Source organism: Polypterus senegalus, chromosome 14 (genome assembly GCF_016835505.1).
Source record: "Polypterus senegalus isolate Bchr_013 chromosome 14, ASM1683550v1, whole genome shotgun sequence".
NCBI lineage: Eukaryota > Metazoa > Chordata > Cladistia > Polypteriformes > Polypteridae > Polypterus > Polypterus senegalus.
In genome coordinates, this window is record NC_053167.1 from 88,102,900 (window position 1) to 88,127,513 (window position 24,614).

Below are 24,614 nucleotides of genomic sequence, written 5' to 3' on the forward strand. Positions count from 1 at the left end.
AAAGGAAGTACCTTGGGACCTACAAATCCCATGTTAATTATATCTTAGAAGTATTAGGTAAAAAGTGTTGTATGTTGGTCTTAGTGGCCTATTCTTGTAAAATTTGTGTCCTTCTAATGTGAATATAACAATTATCTGATTTTTCAATTTTTCATTCTCATATATGTAAATACAATCATATGAAAAAGTTTGGGAACCCCTCTTAATTCTTTAGATTTTTGTTTATCATTAGCTGAACTTTCAAAGTAACAACTTCCTTTTAATATATGACATGCCTTATGGAAACAGTAGTATTTCAGCAGTGACATTAAGTTTATTGGAATAACAGAAAATATGCAATATACATCATAACAAAATTAGACAGGTGCATAAATTTGGGCACACCAAAAGAGATATTACATCAATACTTTGTTGAGCCTTCTTTTGCAAATATGAAGGTGCATAAATTTGGGCACACCAAAAGAGATATTACATCAATACTTTGTTGAGTCTTCTTTTGCAAATATAACAGCCTCAAGACGCCTCCTATAGCCTTTGATGAGTGTCTGGATTCTGGATGGAGGTATTTTTGACCATTCTTCCATACAAAATCTCTCCAGTTCAGTTAAATTTGATGGCTGGAAGTCAGGGGACTGTGACGGTCATTCCAGAACATTGTACTTCTCCCTCTGCATGAATGCCTTTGTAGATTTTGAACTGTGTTTTGGGTCATTGTCTTATTGGAATATCCAACCCCTGCGTAACTTCAACTTTGTGACTGATGCTTGAACATTATTCTGAAGAATTTGTTGATACTGAGTTGAATTCATCCGACCCTCGACTTTAACAAGGGCCCCTGTCCCTGAGCTAGCCATACAGTCCCACAGCATGATGGAACCTCCACCAAATTTGACAGTAGTTAGCAGGTGTTTTTTTTTTTTTTGGAATGCGGTGGTGTTCTTCCACCATGCAAAGCGCTTTTTGTTATGACCAAACAACTTAATTTTTGTCTCATCAGTCCAAAGCACTTTGTTCCAAAATGAATCTGGCTTGTCTAAATGAGCATTTGCATACAACAAGTGACTCTGTTTGTGGTGTGAGTGCAGAAAGGGGTTCTTTCTCATCACCCTGCCATACAGAATTTCTTTGTGCAAATTGCGCTGAATTGTAGAATGATGTACAGATACACCATCTGCAGCAAGATGTTCTTGCAGGTCTTTGGAGGTGATCTGTGGGTTGTCTGTAACCATTCTCACAATCCTGTGCATATGCCGCTCCTGTATTTTTCTTGGCCTGCCATACCTGGGTTTAACAGCAACTGTGCCTGTAGCCTTCCATTTCCTGATTACATTCCTCACAGTTGAAACTGACAGTTTAAAACCTCTGAGATAGCGTTTTGTAGTCTTCCCCTAAACCAGTGATGGCGAACCATTTAGAAACCAAGTGCCCAAACTGCAATCTAAAACCCACTTATTTATCGCAAAGTGCCAACATGGCAATTTAACCTGAATACCACCTAAAACTGAACACCAGTATAACCAAGGAGCTGGTGGTCGATTTTAGGAGGCCCAGGCCCCTCATGGACCCCGTGATCATCAGAGGTGAGTGTGTGCAGAGGGTACAGACCTATAAATACCTGGGAGTGCAGCTGGATGGTAAATTGGACTGAACTGCCAATACTGATGCTCTGTCTATCTACTGAGCTTTTAGTTTAGAAAAGCAACTCATACATTAACATCTTTTGTCTTAAAAGAAAAACATAATAACAGAGCTTTCAATGATACAAACAACTTTTTGTTGAAAGGTAAAAGTTTGCATTCGGTATGCTTTTGAACAATTAATGTGCTTTTTGCTGTTGTATGCATGCTGATAATTTGTCTAACCTTGGCTCATACTTTGTAAGCTTGAGAGCAACACATGCAGCACTCAGGTCATCTGTTAGTCTGTTTCTGGTGTCAGATTTGATTTAATTCAAAGCTGAAAACAGCTGCGCATAAGATGTTCCAAACAAAGTAAGGAAAGCAATCTCAAGTGCCTTCATTGACTTAAGATTATTTGGCAGAGAATTCCACACTTTAAGGATTTCATTTTCATAACTAACTGTGCTGTCCTTTGTCATCCCTTCGATCCTCTCAAGTGTTTCACGCAGATCTTCCCTATTAAGCTCCGCCCCCAAAGCTTCCATTATATATTACGGGGTCGTGGATCAGGTGTGGCGATTAGGAACTCCCGGCAATAATTACAGATGCGGACGACTCCTCACCTGTGCGCTTAAGCGAGGACTGCCCGCATCACAAAGCTCCCGGAAACTGCTCCGGCCACTCTACCATAACCCTTTAAGCGCTGAAAAGTGCGGCAATTATCTGTTAAAACTGGCCTTTTCAATTTTGAGCTGTGGACCCGCTACAACGAAGTTAAAATATAGCAGGAAGCATTCTTTAAAAATAAAAAACCAAGAAAAAGCCCGGTGCCTTTTTACCTGGCGGCCCCACGCTTCTTTCTTTTTACTCCACTTCAAACCAACTCGCGCTTCTGTTTATCAAGATAAGCAGCCCTCTCTCTCTCACTCACTCACCCTCTCGTCCGTTCTTTCTTTTTACTGCCCTTCTAGCTGACTCGCGCTTCTGTTTATCAAGATAAGCAGCCCCAGGAACAATCATGAATGCGGAAGGTCCCTCACAAATGCCCTTTGGTGAGTGGGGTGTGTACAAAGGGTAGGGACGTAATGGCTCACCCACACCTCTCTGCGCCGGGTAGACACACGCTCAATCTCATGCATAATTATTTATTGAATGCTAAACACTTCTGGAAAGACATGACGATGTTTGTCGCGATGCTAATTGCTGTATGTAGCGTAAAACAGTTTGCTATGGTGCACATGGTCGTGCGTCATAACCGAAAACTCGGTTTTTAAAGACTGCTTACTTCATTGTGTTTTAACCTCAGTTGTAAAGTATTGTTTTAAGGATCCCATGGGATACACCTCGCAAACTATTTTACATGCTGCATATGGCGATTCACCTCCGCGAGTAACATGCCTCTATGAACAGTCAACGTGGCTCGGAGATGTATGTGGCCTCTACGACAGATAAATAAAAATGACGCCGTTTTTTCTGTGTCGTCGCGTCTGAGTTGGTGGGTGTGGCTCTGCGAGTTGTCGTCGTATCCAATGGTCTTGGAATTGGTGGGCCTGGCTCCTTCCTGCGTGCGCTAAAGGTGCCTTACTTGTCGGCAGCTTAGTGAATCTACGCCCCTTCCGGTGTGCTTTCCATGGGTGTCTTGCCAGTTACCAGGTTCTGAAAGAAATAAAGGTTATGGTGTCAAAAGTAATTTTTATTTTTATACCATGGGTAGAATCAACACTGCTAAAGTTTAAGCAATATGTGAAATAAGTTCTGTATGTTATAGTGTATTTTATCTGATCAAATATGAATATAATAGTAATCTACTGTTTGCTCTGTTCGTGTTAAGTCTGGAAGTAGTAGTGGTACTATAAAAGCAAGAGCCACATGGTAATGCTATTATAAATGGTGCTTACTTTCAGCACATAAAGCTGGTCATGTATTATCTTTAGCATATTTATTTAGTTATTAATACTTAGTGTGAGGAACATGATTATTGTGCAAAAAGCAGTCAATTTTACAAGGAAATGTTTTTTGGAGTTTCATTGCTCAATACTGCTTAAACATACATTTGAAAGGTAGCTTGATAACATTAAATTACAACATTAAATTTAACTAAAAGTTTATGGAACCATAGCAAACCTAGAACTAAGTATTATATGTGAAAATCCATGTTTACTTTGTCCAGGAAATAAAAATGTTTTATATAATTTTAACAAGTCAATTTCAGTTATACAAATTCTTGTCTCTTAACTTGTAACTTATTTACAGAATTTTATATTTCTTTTAATTTACAGGATATTACCCTAAATGATACAATGGAGAAGTTAAAAGTTTTATGACATGTATGCAGTGCTGGATGCTAAAGTTAGGCTAGCAAAGCTTGACTCCACTTCTAAAGAAAGAAAGAAAGAAAGAAAGATAGATAGATAGATAGATAGATAGATAGATAGATAGATAGATAGATAGATACTTTATTAATCCCAAGGGGAAATTCACATAATCTAGCAGCAGTATACTGATACAAAGAAACAATATTAAATTAAATAGTAATAAAAATGAAAAGAATTAAAATAAAATTAATGTTCGTGATTTACTCCCGGGTGGAATTGAAGAGTCGCATAGTGTGGGGGAGGAACGATCTCCTCAGTCTGTCAGTGGAACAGGACAGTGACAAAAGTCTGTCACTGAAGCTACTCCTCTGTCCGGAGATGATCCTGTTAAGTGGATGCAGTGGATTCTTCATGATTGACAGGAGTTTGCTTAGTGCCCGTCGCTCTGCCACAGATGTTAAACTGTCCAACTTTAATCCTACAATGGAGCCTGCCTTGTTAACAAGTTTGTCCAGGCGTGAGGCGTCTTTCATCTTTATGCTGCCACCGCAGCACACCACCGGTAGAAGAGGGCACTCGCCACAACCGTCTGGTAGAACATCTGCAGCATCTTACTGCAGATGTTGAAGGATGCCAACCTTCTCAGAAAGTATAGTCTGCTCTGAGCTTTCTTACATAGATCATCAGTATTGGCAGTCCAGTCCAATTTGTCATCCAACTGCACTCCCAGATATTTATAGGTCTGTACCCTCTGCACACAGTCACCTCTGATGATCACAGGGTCCATGAGGGGCCTGGGCCTCCTAAAATCCACCACCAGCTCCTTGGTCTTGCTGGTGTTAAGGTGTAAGTGGTTTGAGTCGCACCATTTAACAAAGTCCTTGATTAGTTTCCTATACTCCTCCTCCTGCCCACTCCTGATGCAGCCCACAATAGCAGTGTCATCAGCAAACGTTTGCACGTGGCAGGACTCCGAGTCATATTGGAAGTCTGATGTATATAGATTGAACAGGACCGGAGAAAGTACAGTCCCCTGCGGTGCCCCTGTATTTCTGCTCACAATGTCAGACCTGCAGTTCCCAAGACGCACATATTGAGGTCTGTCTGTAAGATAGTCCACAATCCATGCCACAAGGTGTGAATCTACTCCCATCTCAGTCAGCTTATCCCTAAGGAGCAGAGGTTGGATGGTGTTGAAGGCGCTAGAGAAGTCCAAAAACATAATTCTTACAGCACCACTGCCTCTGTCCAGGTGGGAGAGGGATCGATGAAGCATATAGATGATGGCATCCTCCGCCTCCCACCTTCTCCTGGTATGCGAACTGCAGAGGGTCGAGGGCGTGATGGACCTGTGGCCTCAGGTGGTGAAGCAGTAGCCGCTCCATGGTCTTCATCAGATGTGACGTCAGAGCAACAGGCCGGAAGTCATTCAGCTCACTAGGACGTGATACCTTTGGGACGGGAGTGATACAAGATGTTTTCCAAAGCCTCGGGACTCTCCCCTGTTCCAAAAGTTTGCACCTAACTTTTCTCTGTCTCTGGTTTAATATACTGGTTTTTTTTTTTTTGTATTCCCTCCAAATGTTGTCTAGATTAATTTTTACATCTTGCAAGTACATAAATGCAATTTGTAGTACCTCATGTATGTGTTGTACTATAAATAATATTGCATAGTAACCCATTAAAATCCAACTTTTTTGTCAATATATGCAAACAAGGAAATTGATCATTTTCTCAACTGGCACATTAATTTATCTTTGCACTAGCATTTGGAAGTAATTTAAACAGCAGAATTTAGTTTGTTTTGCCATAAAGGAAAAAATGAAGCAGTTTTTGTAGCTTACAACTGGAAACGCTTTTGCCTATCAGAGTGATGTGATTTGCATAAGCCAGTACAGAGATATTCAGAAGTTACTGCCTTGAGTTATTGATTTTAAACTTTAATGTGCTGCATTTTCCATCTTTACTCATGTTTTCTGTTACACTAATAAAGAGGTAAGCATATACCTCCCTGTTTTACTTTTTTTATTACTTGGTTCTTACAGGTGATTTAAGCTCTTAGTTGTTTTGGTAAGAAGTCTTTTTACCTAACAATGTTTTAAGTAAAAGCTATAATTCATTCTAAGGCACTATGTCACATAGTTTCTCTAGATGCAGAAGGAAAATACAAGGCTTACCTGTATAATTACAGTTGGAACACCTGCTCACTTTTTTGTCTGTGAATGAATATCAAGCAATCAGTAGTTCATCCTTGACAGGCCAAGTCTCATTGTGCTTCTTCAAGCTTTTGCTGTAGCTTCTTTATTAGACGGTATTAAAAACTTCTCAGGTATTCTTTTTTCTGGAATGCTCACAATGGATATTATTCTGTGATTATGCCATTCCTCTTTTTTTGCTCTGGGTATAATTGTATACTATTCTGTCACCATGCCAGTTGTGTGATTTCCTAAAAGAAGTTTTCACCCGCTGACTCTGTGTATTTAAGCACAGCACATGTATTTTGATCATTACCTAATTTTATTTTTGTTTATATATTTGTTTACTGGTAGCTACAGTGAGTCCTTATTTTACTAATTATTACTTAATTACTTACTTACATACTTAATTTCTTGTTGTTAATTATTTAGTGCTTTATATGAATTGCTCAGTTGGAATTACAGTATTTTACATCTTTTCAAAGTCTGTTGTTGATTTGTGAAGAGATTTAACTTTTCTCTTTAATAAACTTGACTGGACATTATTTCTCTGCCTTTAAGGTTTTTTATATCTTGCAAAACAATGCTTGATTTTCCTTATATGACTCTACCATTAACTCTTGTCACAAAGAGCCATAGCAAGGTTTGGGGCAGCCACCCATATATTTGGTTTCCTGGCTGCAAATTATAGTTTTAAATTATAGCACTGCTGTGCACAAAACCGAGTCCAAAACAGAACGGAAGGAATAGGGAAAAGGTGGAGGCTTTTAAAGGGGAAAACTCAAAGTGAGATCAAAGGGGTTGGGCTCATGAAGGTCTTCAGCCATAGGTTCGAGCCCAGACGTAACATCACAGGGGCCGGAGCCGGCAAGGTCTTCTTCCATAGGGTCGGTCCCGGAAGTTACGTCAAGAGGGCCTGGTCGAATCTCCCGTGAATGGTCTGCAGGAAAGGGAGAAAAAGAGTCAGTGCACTCTGCCACATCCTGGTATGACTCGGAACTGCCCTTATTCAAGCCCTTTAGTTGCCTCCCTTGCGCACGTGTGTGACACTCTCCAAATTATTCCTCCAACTAAGTTGTTATTAGCTTTTTCTTAGCTTTAAGGGTGTATTTTTATAGTGTTAATATTTCAGCAAGATTTTCTCATCATAAATGAACTGCTTCGTGTTGTCATTTCACCAGGCAGTGTTCCTTTTAGTTAACGTTTCTAAACAACGAATTCTACCAACATCATTAGAGTACTTCAAGCTACATTAAACATTTATTCCAGATCTTTCTGTATCAGATTTTTTTGCTGTCTTTCAGATTAATTTGGATTTTCTTGTCACTTGCTTCTTTTTTAAGACCTCTTTGAGTTATGGTGTTTATTAATTTGTATGCTTGTGTTCTGGTTTATGACATTGCTATGCTATACTTTTTACTGTGCTTTCTTTTTATATAAATTTTAAAAACGAAGTATGTAATTGATGATTGCTGCCCATTCCAGGTTCTGTTTTGACGCACACATTTTTGTTGACGTCTTTTAATATAATTAATAATTGATCTTTCTTCTTTAAGTAAGGGCTCAACTTGTATGAATTTATGGATATTTTATGTGAAAATTTTATATTGAAAATAACAGTCACAGATTTCACAATGCACACACTTCATTTTTATGTTTATTTTTTTTTTTGTTCATCTTAAATCCAAATCCAAAACTGTGTACAGTGTAACTATCTGGATATGCCCCATTTGCACAAAATTAGTAAAAAAAAAAATAATTTGTCAGAAAGATAAACCACCATGAATACCAACAGCATGCTGATGCAGCACTACTTATTATTATTTTCAGTGGAAAAATTCCAAGAATTGGTCAGCTCATGATGGCAAAGAAGAGAAATAAAAAATTTGTAGGTGTTGCTTTGAAGTATTTATCCCTGCTGTACCTGTACTTAGGAACCTGTGGATGCAGGAGAGGTACCAGGACTGACTGAAGCGAGATATGAAGGATTTTGATGCAAAACTATGGTTTGACAGTCTCAGAATATCTAGGGAGACATTCGATTATGTCGACATCTGTCTGAAAATAAACTGAGAAAAATGCTTCAGGCGAACTATTAATATTAGAAATTGTGTGTTTTGTTTGACAAGGGTTGTCCTGAATTTTTATTAATTCTTCCTTAGGAAAGTGGTCTACATCCAATCTAAATTCAGACTCCTTGTGTTTTTTTTTTTTGTTTTTTTTTTTGGCCATTCTTACTTCTTACTAAAAATATATGATCTGTGTTGCATGACTGAAAAAATCAGAATTGAGCTGCATTGTAGTGATTAGTGATGCATAACACTAAAAGCCTTTCACCATTATTTTTAAAAGTGCCTTGTTCTTTCGTGCCAATTAAATTCGGCTATTTCTTAGGTTCTTTACCCATTCCCATTAAAACTTTCCAGAATCATTAAATCTTTAATGAAAACTTCATCAGTTGATTTCTGCAACACACTGTAAAATTTAAATTTCTTATTGTTTGTTTTCATTTGGCCCATATGTCACAAGTAAAGTTCTTTGTTTCAGAAGTGGAGTCAAGCTTTGCTAGCCTAATTTTAGTGCTTCTATCTTTGTGATAAACTTGTTTGTGAATTTCAAGGCACTTATGTGATCAATATTGTTCTTAGGTACCTGACATCCAGGTCATTCTCATTCACTTTCCTTCTCCAGTACTCCACAGTAGAAAAATTATTGCCCAGGATTTTGCAGCCTTAGCCCAATGTCTATTTATTCTACTAACAAATACATATTGTACTTTTTTCTCAAATGTAACTAATTTTTCTTCTTTATTGATGCTGCTAATTTTCCATACATACACAAAATCACAGTCCTTAATCATCTTCATTTCATCATCTTTACCCTTTTTTATTCTTATAGTAGTTGGAAGTTTTGGTAAGAGACATTTACTATCCTTCTTGTGTTTAGTTGGGAGGACTGCTTTCTTATGACATTCAAGTCTGCCGTATGGCTCTCTTGCATCTATTGGATCCAATATTATTACAGGCATTGAACTTCAAATCCTATGGTTGTGTGACCATGAGCAAGTCACTTCACCTGCAACCAATTGTGTTTCACAAGTGTTGTAAATTACCGTGGATAAAGGCATCAGCCAAGTAAATAATATTATTAGCTGTGATAATCTATGACACCGCATAAGTCAATAACTCCCTAAGACACTGGTCAGAATTCCTCCTTGTTTCTGAACTTGGCTTGAAACTAGCTAAGTGGAATTGTAAGTATTCATTGAATACTAAATTAACTTTGGAGTTATTTGAAGTGATTGAAATTTAACCAGCACAACTGGCTGGGATAGAAAAATAATGGTGCAATCCATAGTCTAAACAACTACGTAGATGTGGCAATTTTTAAAGGAGTCCTACAAAATAATTGGCAGTGGTGGTTAGCTGTATTTCATCCTGAAATACTGGGTAAATTACAGTCTTTTCTAAATGTTTTACCCAATATTACCTACTGCTTTAGTATTTTTGAATGTCTTGATTATTACTTCAATAATGTTAAGTGATAATTTTATTTTTGCATACATTATCTGTTTTGTAAACAAATTTTGACAAATGCTCATAGTTTACAAGCATTATTAATCCTTATTATCCTTAGTACCCTTTGATGTTAAATAATAACATGGTTAAAATAAACTAAGGATGAAATTTACTTATAGATACCTATGTTTTCAAACATGCTTCTCTGACTGCAGATTGTCTAAGCCTTTTGCGGCAGTCTGGGCATGGCACACATGAGCATGAGATTTGGGATTGAAAACCAACACTAGGCTTCCTGCAAAGGCTCATTGAATTAGAGCAGTTAAAGTGGTGTGGGCAAATACTGAAAATGCACCTTTTTGACACAGTCTGCAGAAGGCCTACCAGATGCAGTCTGATGGAAGAACTTTAACAGATAAATCCAGGACATGTTTGAAGGATATATCTCTGTTGGCCTGGGAGAACCCAGAAATTGCCCAGGAGAGTCTGCAGACTGTTAATAATATGGGTTTGGTCTATCCATTTCAGGGTGTGGGTGAAAGGTGAAGTAAACCCTTAGTAGTTGCTGCAAAAACACAGAAGGTGTAGAACAAAAATAATGTCCCCTTATATTATGAATACTGTTATACACAAGTTTGCTAGGGTTTCACATTACTGAACACATTATTTTAAATGTGCTTTGTTAAAACTTGTCATTGTGTTATCAGTCTGCTGTTGCAGATGTAGATGTTTTTCAAAGTCATCTTAAATTATGTATACTAATAAAAGGCAAAGCCCTCACGGACTCATTGACTGACTGACTCACTCACTCATCACTAATTCTCCAACTTCCATGTAGGTAGAAGGCTGAAATTTGGCAGGCTTATTCCTTACAGTTTACTTACAAAAGTTAAGCAGGTTTCATTTCGAAATTCTACACGTAACGGTCATAACGGTCGATAACGGTCGACAATCTCCACCATGTTGAACTTTCTTATTTATGGCCCCATCTTCACGAAATTTGGTAGGCGGCTTCCCTGCGCTAACCGAAACCGATGTACGTACTTACTTCGATGGTATGACGCCACTGTCGGCCGCCATATTGAACTTTCCAATGGTCTTTGTTGCCCTCACTGACACACTCATCACTAATTCTCCAACATCCTGTGTAGGTAGAAGGCTGAAATTTGGCACACTCATTCCTTACAGCTTACTTACAAAAGTTAAGCAAGTTTCATTTCGAAAATCTACTCGTAACGGTCATAACGGTCGACAACGTCTGCCATGTTAAACTTTATTCATGGCCCTATCTTCACAAAATTTGGTAGGCGGCTTCCCTGCGCTAACCAAAACCGATATACATACTTATTTCGGCGGTATGATGCCAATGTCGGCCACCATATTGAACTTTCCAACGGTCTTTATTACCTATGGGCCCATCTTCAAGAAATTTGGTACACGGGTTCCCAACGTTAACTGAATCCTACTTACGTACATATATACGTCCGTAGCCTACAGCTCGGTCGGCGTGTGAGGCGGCGTTTGGTCCCCCATCCCAACGCCTCCCACATTGTTGGCTGCCTGCCTACATAAGGCCATCCGTCGCTCCGGTCTCTTTATTCCCTTTCTTGCTTCGCCACGGTATTCACATCTCCCTGCTGATAACTGCAGCCTTTTTATTTAATCCACGGCTTTTCCGCTGTTTTATTGTTCGTTTATTACGATTATAGTTATTGTGTAGGTATTTTAGACTTAGTTTACATTGTTCAGGTACCCATTTCCTTTATCGTTCCAACCGTACCCCCATTAACATGTCTATTGAGGTGATCACCATCGATCAAAGAACTGTCACTTACCGAGTGGTTTTCATGCCTGGAGATGGCGCCTGCCTTTTTCATTCTCTGTGTTACATATTGCACTGTCATATCAGGTTCACTCTTGATATCCGGAGGAACATTGTGTCTTATGTATTGAATGACTGGGACAGGTTCAAGGTGTGGACTGATGACGGTACAGGAGATAATTATACTACACAGGAACACTATAAGAGTGAAATGCTTAAGCCCTTCACCTATGGTTCTGCATGTGAGTTGATGGCTGCCGCTGAATTGTTCGGTTGTCGCTTTCAAGTGTACCGAAATGGCCAAATATTTTACACCTTTGGACAACCGCCAATGCCTCTTAAACATCTTAGATTCACAGGTGACGATTTGAGTAGTGGACACTTTGATGTTTATGAATGTTTAAACTCTCAAAAGCTGGATGCGAAGTTATCGATGAAACCGGTTGTATGTATACAATGCTTGACAGATGCTGAATGTCACTTCAGCACAAGTCATGCAAATACTAACGTAATTGAAACAAACCATGAAACTCAAACCGATTATGACAGCAGCAATCCAAGCTGTGAGATTTGAGGCAAGATTGCTTTTCACATGGCCAACTATATGTTGCATGCTCAAGAGCAAGCTCAGCGCACAGCTTGGTCATATTACAACCGAAAGGGCCGAAATGACAACGTGGCATACAAAGAGATCCTTAACAAATAATTATTGGTATGTTATCCCTCAGTTTAAAAAGGTTTACGTTTCTTCCCAATAAAAATTTTAAGGCAGTACTTTGCCGCTGCGAAGCGCAGGTATTTTGTTAGTATTTGATAAAATCCTGAATAAACAGACCAAAACATATGGCTTCATCTCTACAATAAACATTTTTCAAGGGAATAAAAAGGTTATGAAATTTCAAATATTGGATTGCACAATACTTTACAGTTTGTTTTTTTCACATTTATCACATGAACAACATAATTTTGTCTCACATTTTAATGAGTAGAGTAAGTATAATGTGATACCTTAGACCATATACTGTACATTTCACAATGGTAATGCACAATATAAACAACTTTGTACATGAAGTGCAACAATTTATTAAATAATTAAAGTGTGTGTTATTCCTCAGTCTATTAACTTGGGAGTTTGTCAGACACATGTAAGTCTGAGCCCATCTAGTTAGGTAATCCTAACTTCTAGCTTCTAGCTGTTAAAGTGGCACAGATTGAGGAGCATCGGGAAGAGCCAAACATGTATTGCAGTTAGAACAAAGAGCAGATATAATATATCCAATCCCAGAACCCCTCGGGTCAAAGTAAGCAGTGGCAACAACTTTGTGCTCAGAGCAAATTTTATTTATTTGTAAATTATATATTTATTGATACTATGCTGCACACCTAATTGAGTTCAGAGCCAGGCTTTGTGAGGGAGAGTGCTCTGCAGAAGATTCTCTGTTAATAATCTAGGCTAGGAGACAGAATATCATTGAGCCAGACACTGTTGCATAACACAAACATAAAATTAAAATTTGGCCAAACACACAAAACAAAATAAATAATACTGAAGGACGACATCATCTTTAATTGCCATCATCTTATTATTCATAATGTTTATATCTTCAATGGAAAATGAATATTCAGCATTAAAATTTAAAGGAAAATTGAATTTATGTATAAATAGGGCAGTTTTGAGGTCAGCTTATTTCTTTCTGAGAAAAGTAATGTTGTAAAAACCGTTAGCAAATAACATTAAAATATTCTACAGTTTCCAGTTATTGAAGCAGGAAGTCTTCAAATGATGCATACCTTAACATTTTAAGCTATTCATTAGTCTACATATAGTGAAACACAGATATCATTAGTACTACTTTAAAACCTTTCATTTGAAAGCCATCAAGCTTTTACTCCATTGAAAGATTTATAGGGTACATTTTCTTGTCATTTGACGTGTTGAACAAAGAGGTGACTCAGTACAGTTCAAATGAAATTATTGTATTTCTACTCTACATTGAATTGTATTGTGTAAAATTGTATTGTTATATTTGCGTGCTTTTTGAAACCGTGTCTCCTATTTTTCACAATTGTATTTTATAAGCAATAATGATGTCATTGAGAAGCTTGAAAATATTATATATTCCTTTCAGAATTCAAGCAGTTAATATTATCATGGGAAATTTGGCAGAGAAGCAAATGCCGATGTTTTTATTGATCTGAAGATGTTCAGCATTTTTATACCCAGTTTATCCACTGCAAGTATGTCTGGGGAAAGAGAGTAGAGGTGGTGGTTTGACTATCCAGCTGTCATAAGGAGCAAAGTAGAAAGTCATACTGGAGTAGCAGTCCTGCTCATGGACATACCTACACTTATAAACATAATGGAGCAATTTGGTATTATCGATCCTAACCTGCATGTCCTGTGGGAAGTAAATTCAACCCTGTCACAAGGAGATCAATGAAACTGTCCTCAAACAATAACTGGAAGTGAAGTTCAAGCTCAATATGTTGAATATGTGAGACAGCAGCACTAAACACTTTTCTAAGTACCTTCCCTTAATAGTATGCAGTATATAGTATTTTTGGCTTTTAGTCTTGAGCTGCTACTTGTTCTGTATATTTCTAACATACACTCCCTGCAATACCTCCTATTCTCTGTCTGATTTATTTCCGTTATTTTCTGTTATAACTTTCCTAGAAGTACTTAGTTATTTTGGATAATTCATTCTTTTCAGAATCCTTATTCTTTTTTCTGCAGCTTACTTATGTGTGGCATTTTAAGGACAACTTCCTATGAAAATTCCCTTAGCATAAGCACACATTATATTAAGATGTGTATCTTTCAACTAGGCAATTTAAAACAGTCACTCATTTTACATGTTTACAGGAATTCCTTCTTACATTGTTGCAATCAAATCAGTGTGTGCACTAGCAGTAGTAGTTTGTGAGTGGAATTTCCTATTTAGCTTTGTTAATTTTTGGAAATTACAACATAAATTCTCATACTGGTCGAGTTATATATTTAAATTTAGTCATAATAAGTATAATAACATATTAAATAAATAATGTTTCCTTTTCTATAGGTGTAACGTTCAAGGCAGTGTCATCTGCAGCAGTGCTGTAATAGGCAGAGGATCTGATATCAAGTACTGTTTGGTGGGTAGTGGACAAAGGATTGAAGCTGAAGGTGAGAATGTTTTTAATCAAATCAGGACATGTATTTGAAGAAACATGTTACTCCTTTTAAAATGAGTTTAGCTGAATCTATGAAAGATTGTATTATTTGATAATCAGATTTTAAAATCAGAACTAAAGAATTAAGGGAAATGGAAGATTTCAGCAAGTGCTGAAAAACTGTATTTATTTAAATAAATATTGCTTACAGTGTTTTTTTTTAGCTTTAGATAGAATGAACGAACAAACAAAATTTGTCCACCAGGGGAAACTAGGCATTTTACAGAAACTCTTTAAATAAATAAATGCATACATATGTAAATAAATAAATACACACACACACACACATCAGAATGACTGTAAAGCAAGAAAATTATATAAAAATGTTGTACACAATCAAACACTTTCTGATGCAGTTATAGAAAAGAATCTTGAATATGAACCTATTTACACATGTGTGTGCATAATGTATGCATTTTCTTTATTGTGTGCTTTTACAACATTCTCAAACCTGCTTAATCCTTAATACTTAAGGACCAAAATCAAATCTGTCATGTTACAGGCTAAAATTACAAAATAAAAATGTCTCATATTGTTCAGAAACATTTGGGTAGCTTGATGCTTGTTCCCCAGTCCAAGTATTTAAATGTGTCTACTTCAGAACACACTCAGCAAATAAACTGACATCTTTTATTGAACCTTAATTATGCACAGATAATGATATAACTGAAATAGTACATAGAAGTACAATAAACTATAAAACACTATTGTATTCTGCCCAGCTGTCTAGATTCTGTGTTCTTCATTTCACTTTAGTCAAGGATTTCAACTGTTTGTTGTCATGGCTGTCAAGAGTGTCTGTACTTAATACAGACTGAATGGGGCTGAGTACTTTTACAGTCAGTTACTTTGTGTTTTACCATATATTCTCATGTATAAGTCGGGTCTTGAAACTTACCTCCTCCAATCTCGAATCAGTTTCTCAGATGCATCGTATTTTGTTGCAGCAGCGCAGTTACCAATTTCTTTTGCTACTTCAACGACATTTAATTTAAAACCAGCTTCATATTTTTTTCTGATCAAATGCTCCATCGTAGATAAGGGATGCTCTTACAATAAAGGTGTATGAGAATGTGAGGTACAAAAAACACAAATCAGTGCAAACGTTGCTTCGTAATAGTTCGAATATTACCGTGTGGTCATGTAGGCACAATAAACAGAGAGAGAGAGGGAGGTTAGGAGCATGTGCTGATACAGCGCATTGCCATGTCCACATAGGAAAAAAAAAGGCAGTGTGCTCCTTCATTACTCTCTCAGGTGGCCGTTACCAAATCATAATCCTTGGAACCAATAGTGTGAGTTTTCTACATTCAACTTATATGACCAACATTATAAAATACCAGAAATTATACTGTAAAATCGAGTCCTGACTTATCTGCAGGATAACTTATCCGCAAGTATATAAAGTATATTTGTAGTTAATTTAAACCACTTTACAGTAGCCTCCTTAGAGTTAGACCCAAGTGTCTCTCAGGCAACTGTAAAGATGCATCTTGCGTGAGTGTTAGAACTGAGAATCACTTGGGCTGTAAAAGTGCTGTCAACGTAAGTCTCCAGCATTACTTGGCAAACGTTATAGACAGGTCTTGCGTAAGCAATACTTTTGAGCATCACATGGGCATAGGTGTCAGTGCATTTTCTCCCCTCACCTGTAAGTGTGATCAGCAACTCTCTCCATAATAATGACATCTCGTAAGAAACATTTTTCAGCAGCCCAAATGTTGTACTCTCTTGCTAGTGATACAAGCAGTGATGTTGAGGAGCTTTTCATCAGCAGTGATGAGGAAGTGAATCTGTCCTCAGGTGGGTGGTGAAACTGAAATGGACAGTGAGCCCGAAAGTGATTCTGATGAACCCAAAAGTGACCTTTGCATCTGGCTGTTTGTTGACCCTACCGCAAATAAGCCAGCGCCACCTCATTTTGATTTTGTAAGGCAGACTGGAATAAAAATGGATGTGGACAGCCAAGATCTACACACTTATGTGAAGTTATTACTGGATGATGATGAGATCAACAGAATTGTTGTCAAGATTAACCGTTATGCTGAACAGTGTCGGGCAAACAACCATGTATATAGGCAGTTTTCCTATTTAAAAACATGGGAACCAGTAACTGCTGATGATATCTGGGCCTTTTTAGGCTTATTGATATTGTAAGGACTTTTAGTAAAACCTGAGCAGCAATAGTACTGATCCCAGAACAAAATTTTGGCAGCACTGTTCTTTGGAGAAAGTATGTCTGAATGTAGGTTTTCACTGATTATGAAATATCTGCACTTTACCAACAATGCAGATTTTGATGAGAATACCCATCCAGCATCAAAAATGAAGAAAAAATTTGGTAGATATTCAAGGCCATTGTAGCAAAATTTCAGAACATTTACATTCTGGATATCAGCATCAATAAAAGTCTCATGGCTTATAAGGGCAGATGGTCATGGATAACAGTGCATTGTGCCGAAAAGAGCAAGATTTGGCATAACTTTTACAGGCTTTGTGAATGTAAAACGGGATACATTTGGAATTTGGTTCTGTACACAGGGAATTAGACAATGTTTGATCAGAAATACAATCAGTATGGCATTGCTACATCATCGGTACTGACTTAAATAGAGCTAATTGACATCTTGCTGCAAAAAAATTACAGCGAGGTGTGCTAGTAGCTTAACAAAAGGGTACAGATGTTTGTCTTCTTAGCACTCTACATAATGCAGCTATAGTCACTGTACAAGCGAAAAGCAACAAGCAGGTTACAAAGTCTTGTGCTGTGGTCTAATTCAATAGCATGAAGGGCGGCGTAGATTGTGCAGATCAAGAATTTTACTTTCTATCCCATTATGCAGAGGCAACAAAAGAAATACTACAAAAAGATATTTTGTCATTTTGTGGAACAGTGCATTTGGAATGCATTCATTTTATACAAACAAAAAGCTGGCGAAACTGTATCTCATACAAATTTTACATGCCAGCTTGTTGAACAAATTATCACTGCACATCCAGCATCCACATTACCACTAAAGAGACGCGGACGACCCAGTATCTTATTGGTAGGCATTTTATTGATTATATACCTCCAACAGAAAAAAACAGCATCCAACTGATAAATCTGGAAAAAAAAAAATCAGAAAAGCAACACCGTCTTTTGTTTGTAGGTTTAATTTTTGCTCATAAATCTACACTCCAAACCTTTAGTGACAAACTGAAAACATGTTTAAGTAGAGGTTTTGCAAATTTGTTAAAAATCAACAAGTAAAATCTTTAATTTATATAAGTATTCAGACCCTTTGCTGTGGTACTTCAAATTGAGGTCACATCCACCGTGTTTGCTTTAATTATCCTTGAGATGTATCTAGAATTTGACTGGAGTCCAACTGTGGCAAATTGAAGTGACTGAACATTGTTTAGAAAGGCACACACCTATTTTTATACGGTCTCACAACTCACACACTTCATGTCAGCACAAAACCCAAGCCCTGAAGATCAAGGAACTTCTATACCAAATGTCTGTCTGTGCTTAAGATGAGCAATGGGGTCATTTTGGTTTTCACAGTGTTGTGCATCATGCAACTTTGGAAGTATTGTGATATTAAAATCAGGCTCCCCAGCTCATTATATCACTTACATTAAAAAAAAGTTTCAAGTGTAAAAATTTGAGTAAATGAATTTGCCAAAATTGATTGACACATTATAGCCTATAGGAGTAGGATTTAAAATTTAACTTTGATCAGATACAAGAGAATAATACATTGTAGCATATTGCAGAACTGAATCACAATACTTAATACTTTAAACCCGAAAGATCAGAATATTAGTAAATTGTGGCTCAAGTATCAGGATACTGTTTAATTAATGGGTTCCCCAGGACTCATACTACTACTTGTATATACTGTAGCAGTGAAATGGAACTCCTTCCAGGGTTAGTCCTGCATGTGCTAGATCCTGCTAAAGTAGTTTCCAGCCTTCTGAAACCTTGTGATAGTAGAGTAAGCAGGTTTGAAAAATAAATGAATAATTCAGTGAATTGAATGCAAGAGTTCACAATGATATGTTTAAAGTACAAACATCTTGCAAACAAAATTGCATCTGAAACTTTGTGAGATGATCGCTATCTGACTCATACTACATGAATAAAAAGCATTTGCTTCAGAAAAGTATTGATCATTTTAGAAGTACTAAGCACACATGCTATTAAGTACATAGCAGCTGTTGAGATTTTCTTCTACCATTAAATGTTAGATAATACTACACTCAGTCTATAAAAAGTAATTTTATTATCATATTTGTCCTGTTCCTTACATTTTTCATTGCCATTATGTATGTTCATTTTTCAGTTTTGTTGTAAATTGTCTTAAGTTTTTTTTATTTAAAATTGATTGTATTAATAAATTATTTTACATGAATACAGAATAAATTAAAATTCTTTAAGAACAAATACTGTGAAAGTATGACACCTTGTATTAGAAAATGTGTGTGTGAAGGTTTGGATATACTGTATATACTGTATAATGCTGCTATTGTGAGACTTGATATGCATCTAGTATATTTTTTTCAGTGTGCATGTAAGTGTGCATAGTAAGTTAACCTATCACTAGTCTTATAAATTTGTATTGTTTTTTTTTTTCTGTGAATGATCAGATTATAATTTTGGATTTTTTCATGAATGATCATATTTTTATTTTGGACTTAAAACCTTACTATTTGGATTCTGTGTGTTGAAATTTGTTTTAATGCATCTTTTTCATTTGTAGTGTTTGATACTTCCTAAACATTCTATGTGTGAATTAGAATTTATCTTTGTCTTTCAGCTGAGCGGAATAATGAAGTAATTGTGGGGACTGATCAGCTGATGGAGATCTAAAAATACATGAAACCACCTGTCTTCAAGTCTGCTGCAGAGCACATGTTAAATTTTACGGACTTATCCCAAACCTCAATGCACCAATTATTGCCATAGTACATTAATTTAATAACTGATCTTCTAATGTGCATGCTTCACAATTAAATTATGATGTTAATACCAGAAAAAAAAAAATTTAAGTAATACATTATGTACTTCATGTAAGATAAAAAAGGTGTTTTCAATGTACTGCTAAATTAGCGGAAGTTAGTAAAACATTTAAAGTTAGTCAAATATGTAAATCACAAAATGGTTACAAGAAGTATGAAAGCTTAATGACCAGACCTTCTAGATTTTGTACATGTATTATCTGCCAGCATTTGAAAATGTATAAATAAATTTAACAAAAAATATGTGTTTATGACTTTTAATTAACATTAGAAGCATACATTTTTGGCTTGAAAAATATACTTCATGTTATTTTGGTAATGATTGTATCTCTTTTTATTATGTTGGTAATTGTGAGAAATGTAACTTTTTACAGCTGTAATGAAGCTTTAAAATGTGGTATTTGATTCTGAGAAATTAGGTCAACTTGTTTTCCATTTTGAAATGAAGTATTTTAATATATGTAAATACCAGTCTACACAAAAAAGTAATTGATGTTTGTATTGCATGCTTAATATGTTCATGATAGTAATTATAGGAAAATAACCTTTAAAATTGTTGGTTTTACCCTAGTTTTGACAAATGTATTAAGAGCTAATGCAACTTTTTTATCACGTTTTGTAGAACACAAACTAGATTAAGGCATATGATTATGTGTATCACTTCATACTTACATATTTGTATACTTTGAAGTTTCAATAGATTTGCCTGTTTTTGGTCATATTCCTTCAGAGCAATCCAGTTGATTATATTCTGTCTTTAACCTACATGAGTGCAGCTGTCAGGCAACATGAGGAATGCAGATCTTCCACCGCTTTAATTTTATTTGTTCTTCAAGTACACAAAACATGAGGACCACCCAGCATGACTGCACAAAAAACCCATGCCCTCCTGCATTTTCAAAGTGTGAGGGAGACTGTGTTGAAAAATAATAATCATTTATCGTGTTTCTGCTTTTTTCAGATTTCAAATTACAGGTCTCAAAATCGTCAGTAATGAAAAGGATTCTGATTTGAAGTACTAGGGTAAAGGCATAGTTAAGTGATAGAGCACATATTCTATGTAAGTTATATCTAGTTTTTAAATTAATGGCATTCTCTTCATTTGTGGCGTATGTGTTTTCTGTCAGTTGCACAAGGCTACATTGGTGTTATAGCTGGTTAAGAGTTGTATAACCTTGTTATGTTGTAATGCTTTCCATGTTCTTGTTTGTTGACACTGATAAATATATATCCATAAGAGAATTAAGATTCATAAGTTAGTTTATTTTGTCAAATAAATCATTTACAGCAATGTCTAGTTCCTTTAGATTTCAAAAACTCATAAAATTGGACTTCTTTATTTTTGCAGTAAAAATGCTGTATTGTTTGCCCACCGGAAGACAGGGGGTTGGGTATCTTATGGTTTTCTGGGTTTTTATTATTTCATTTGCACAAATCCAAACTTAAATAACTAATTAGGGACAGCAGTTAATTGTTCCAGCATTATTATATACTGTAAGCAAAGGTCTGTGATACAGTTTTCATATTTGTAGCTAGAAATCCACAAAGGGAGAAGATGAGTCAGACATCTTAAGTATAGTTTTTTATTCCTAAGCTTTCAACTTATTAATCCAACCATTACACCACCAGTTGAACAGGTGTACATAATAAGTGGCTGTTGAGTGTATACTTACACATACATATATATTTATGTGTGTGTGTTTAAAATATATGATGATATACATATATTCCCTTTTAAAATAGTTTTGGATAAACAGATTTAGGAACGTTTACTTTCCCAGATCTAAGGAGTTGAACCTCAAGTGACAAAGTGACATTGTATTCAGCTCTGCTGCCTTGCATGTTTTGGATTATGGACTTGAAGCATGGGTCTTGGCATGCTCTCTGTTTGTCTGTGTGCATTTTTTCTTTTCACATTTGATAATCATGTTTTTTGAATTAATTTTAATTCTTCAATCCACCTAGGGATTTATGTGAATGTCTGTGTGTGTCATATAATGGATGGGTGTCATTTCCAGCACTTTTTTTGCTTTGCACCTGATATTGTTGAGTTCAGAAATTAATGGATAAACAGAAGATTTGGAAAATGAATGGATAGGTCAGTCACTCTTTAACTGAGTAAAATTTATGATAAAACTCAAAACTGTTAATTTTAGGAAATTCCTTATTCCTATGTCTAAATGCAATTTATGATGGAAATTAAATTTTTAAGTGAGAAAGATATATGAAATTTCTTTAGTTTAAAATGTGTTGGTAATGAAATATGAGTGGACTGTTCTGGCACAACAGATGATTTTCAAGACTACCTCTGATCTGTGAAGTAGGATTCAAGTATCCACAAGTGTTTGAAATGTATAATAATATGAACTAGAATAAATAATTCATGTGTAAGGGAGTCATGGTGGCTTTTCTGACATTGTGATGTAATCCTTAATACAGTGTATTTTGAAATACCTTCCTTTCCTTCTATTTTAAACCACAAGAATCCACATATATTTACATATATGAGCAGATGCTACTGTAATATACTGCTTTGTTTTGGAGAAACATTTCTGCTATATAGTATATAGACATTTAGCCATGTTCCTAAAACAGCACCTGAAGAAAATAGATGCAGTAAACAGTGAGTTTAGAAGAATTTATCTTAGTGCATTTTTTTATGTTATTTTTTAATACTTAAAGAAATATACATAGAATGTTACTTGTGGTAACTGTCAGTTTTCCTTTATTTGGTTATCTTGTTCTGTTAGTAAATGATTATTATGATATAGATAATGAATGAATGCATATAATATTGTACATGTTTTGATAACTTGGACAACAGTATGACAGTTTACGTGTGATGTGCTTTATCCTTTTTGTTTGCTCAGAAGTTGATTCTAGCTTTAATGTATGATGTAGTGATTGTTATAACATACACTGTACTTACAGTACTAGGTAACAGGTAGTGCAATCTTGCAATGTAAAACTGGCCCTGAATTTAAACAACCAAAAACGCTTTGGTCAAAGGAATCTTTACAGATTTTTTTCAGTTTATACTTTTTTAAGCTCAATGAAAAAAACAAGCACTTGTTGACAAGAAGAGAATTAAATACATTTGACAGTTCTGAAGGTATATGTTGTGTACCAAGGCTTTAATTGAGGAAGGGGTAGATTTGGAGAAACTATGAATAAATGTTTTTGCCTTTTTATTACATACTTTTGAATGAGCACAAATTATAGCCTGATTTAATACATTTCTTACCTCAAGATTGATATTTATATAAAGTGTTAGTATAGAGAATCTAGGCAACTATTCTAAAATATGTGTTTTAAGTGGAAAAAATGATTGTAAATCATTCCTCTTTGCATTGTATTATTTGTGAAGGTTATCCAGAGGTTGGTATTCAGACTTGTCACTATTGTACTGTAACTTCATATGAAGATCACTTTTTAGCCAAAGAAAAATACATAAAGATTTTCTTGTTGTGTGATCATTAGCATTGTATAAAAATTCCCCTAACTGTGGAATGTGTAATGTATTGCATGTATTTCTCCCATATAAAAAGTGCAGTCTGGTGGTCCAGATTACTATAAATACAGTATTTATTTGAGACATCTGTGTGTAGGATTTTTGAATGTGCTTTTTCTTACAGGTAATAGTTAAAAAATTTTACTCAGGCCAGATGACCAAATCATGTGGTATCAACAGCCAAAAACGGTTAGAGTGCTTTTAGCTTTTATTCTTTTTATATTTGTTGTTGTTTTAGTTTAAATTTTACACTGCTTCTTGAGTGTGCTGACATACTAGAATAATAAGCTGAAATGGTTTTGTCCTAAACTGGAAGCCTTCATGAGGAAAAAGAAAACATTTTGGAGTTGGTCTTCTCCAAACATTAGCTTGTAGTTCAGTTTCCCCAGTCATTTAAAGTATAGAATGACAAGCATATTGTAATTTTTTGCATTGCACTCTCCCACCCACCCACAATGACAATAATGTGCATAGTCCTGGGTAGCAGTTGCTCACCATTTGTCAGTTTGGTATAGTTCCTAAAATGTTCCTCTTTAAGTATATTATGTTTACTGTCCCATATATGGTATATTTGGTGTTACAGGTAATTGGTGAATTACGTTGCAGCTGTTATTAGCACTCATCATTGTAATGATTTTTTAACTGCTTATAAATCTTTAGCATTTAGTAATATTTGATTGTTTCACATTTTATAGTCATTTTAAAGCAAGACAATTCTTTGCTTTGTCCTTATACTTTTCAACCAAGCCAAATGACAGGCAGATAAAAAGTTACTGCTGGTGGAGGACAAGAAATGATTGTCCCCATGCATGGGCAATGAGGCTTTCTGGAGAAAGGGGGCTGGGGGAAGCAACTGGGCAGCTGGGAGGCCACCCAAGAAGAGAAGAACCTGCATGTTTGCTGCTGACCCCTGGATATAACAGAACACTTCCTCAATTTGTCTCCTGTGTTCTCACAGCACAAGCTAATTTCCTCTCTTTCAAGCAGACTTTAAAGGCATAGCATCCTCCTTTTTTCTCGAATTCATTTAAAACCATCTTTTACCATCTCTCTTCCTCAAAGTTATTGGAAATAAAAATAAGTAAATGTGCATATAAAAGTAGTCTTCAGATGTCTCATTGACCGTTCTAGTTAATGGTATGAGATTATATTTTGACCTGTTTATTTTAAAATGTATAGAAGTATTTGAACTAAATGTATAGAATGTATAGAAATTGTTATGTATTTAGCCTTGAACTGCAAAAATTACTTGTATAATAATTACTGAGGTTTACAGTTTATTTTGCAATACCCAGCCAGACTGGATGGGCATTGTTACCACCTGTTTTCTTAACAGTATAGACCAAATAGTCAAAATTAATACAAGTAATAATTAATGAGTAATAGTCGCTACTCTGCAATTGACTGGCACCTT

General features: G+C 35.9%; 1 protein-coding gene across 1 annotated transcript in view; it reads left to right on the forward strand.

Moving 5' to 3' along the window:
• eif2b3 (eukaryotic translation initiation factor 2B, subunit 3 gamma) overlaps positions 1-19,932 on the forward strand; it is a 156,405-nt gene extending 136,473 nt beyond the window's left edge. The window contains exons 11-12 of the mRNA XM_039734885.1: positions 14,532-14,635; positions 19,488-19,932. Coding sequence (XP_039590819.1) covers positions 14,532-14,635; positions 19,488-19,540 — 157 coding nt within the window. The 3' untranslated portion in view covers positions 19,541-19,932. The remainder of the gene's footprint in view (positions 1-14,531; positions 14,636-19,487) is intronic.
• The last annotated feature ends 4,682 nt before the right edge of the window (positions 19,933-24,614 follow it).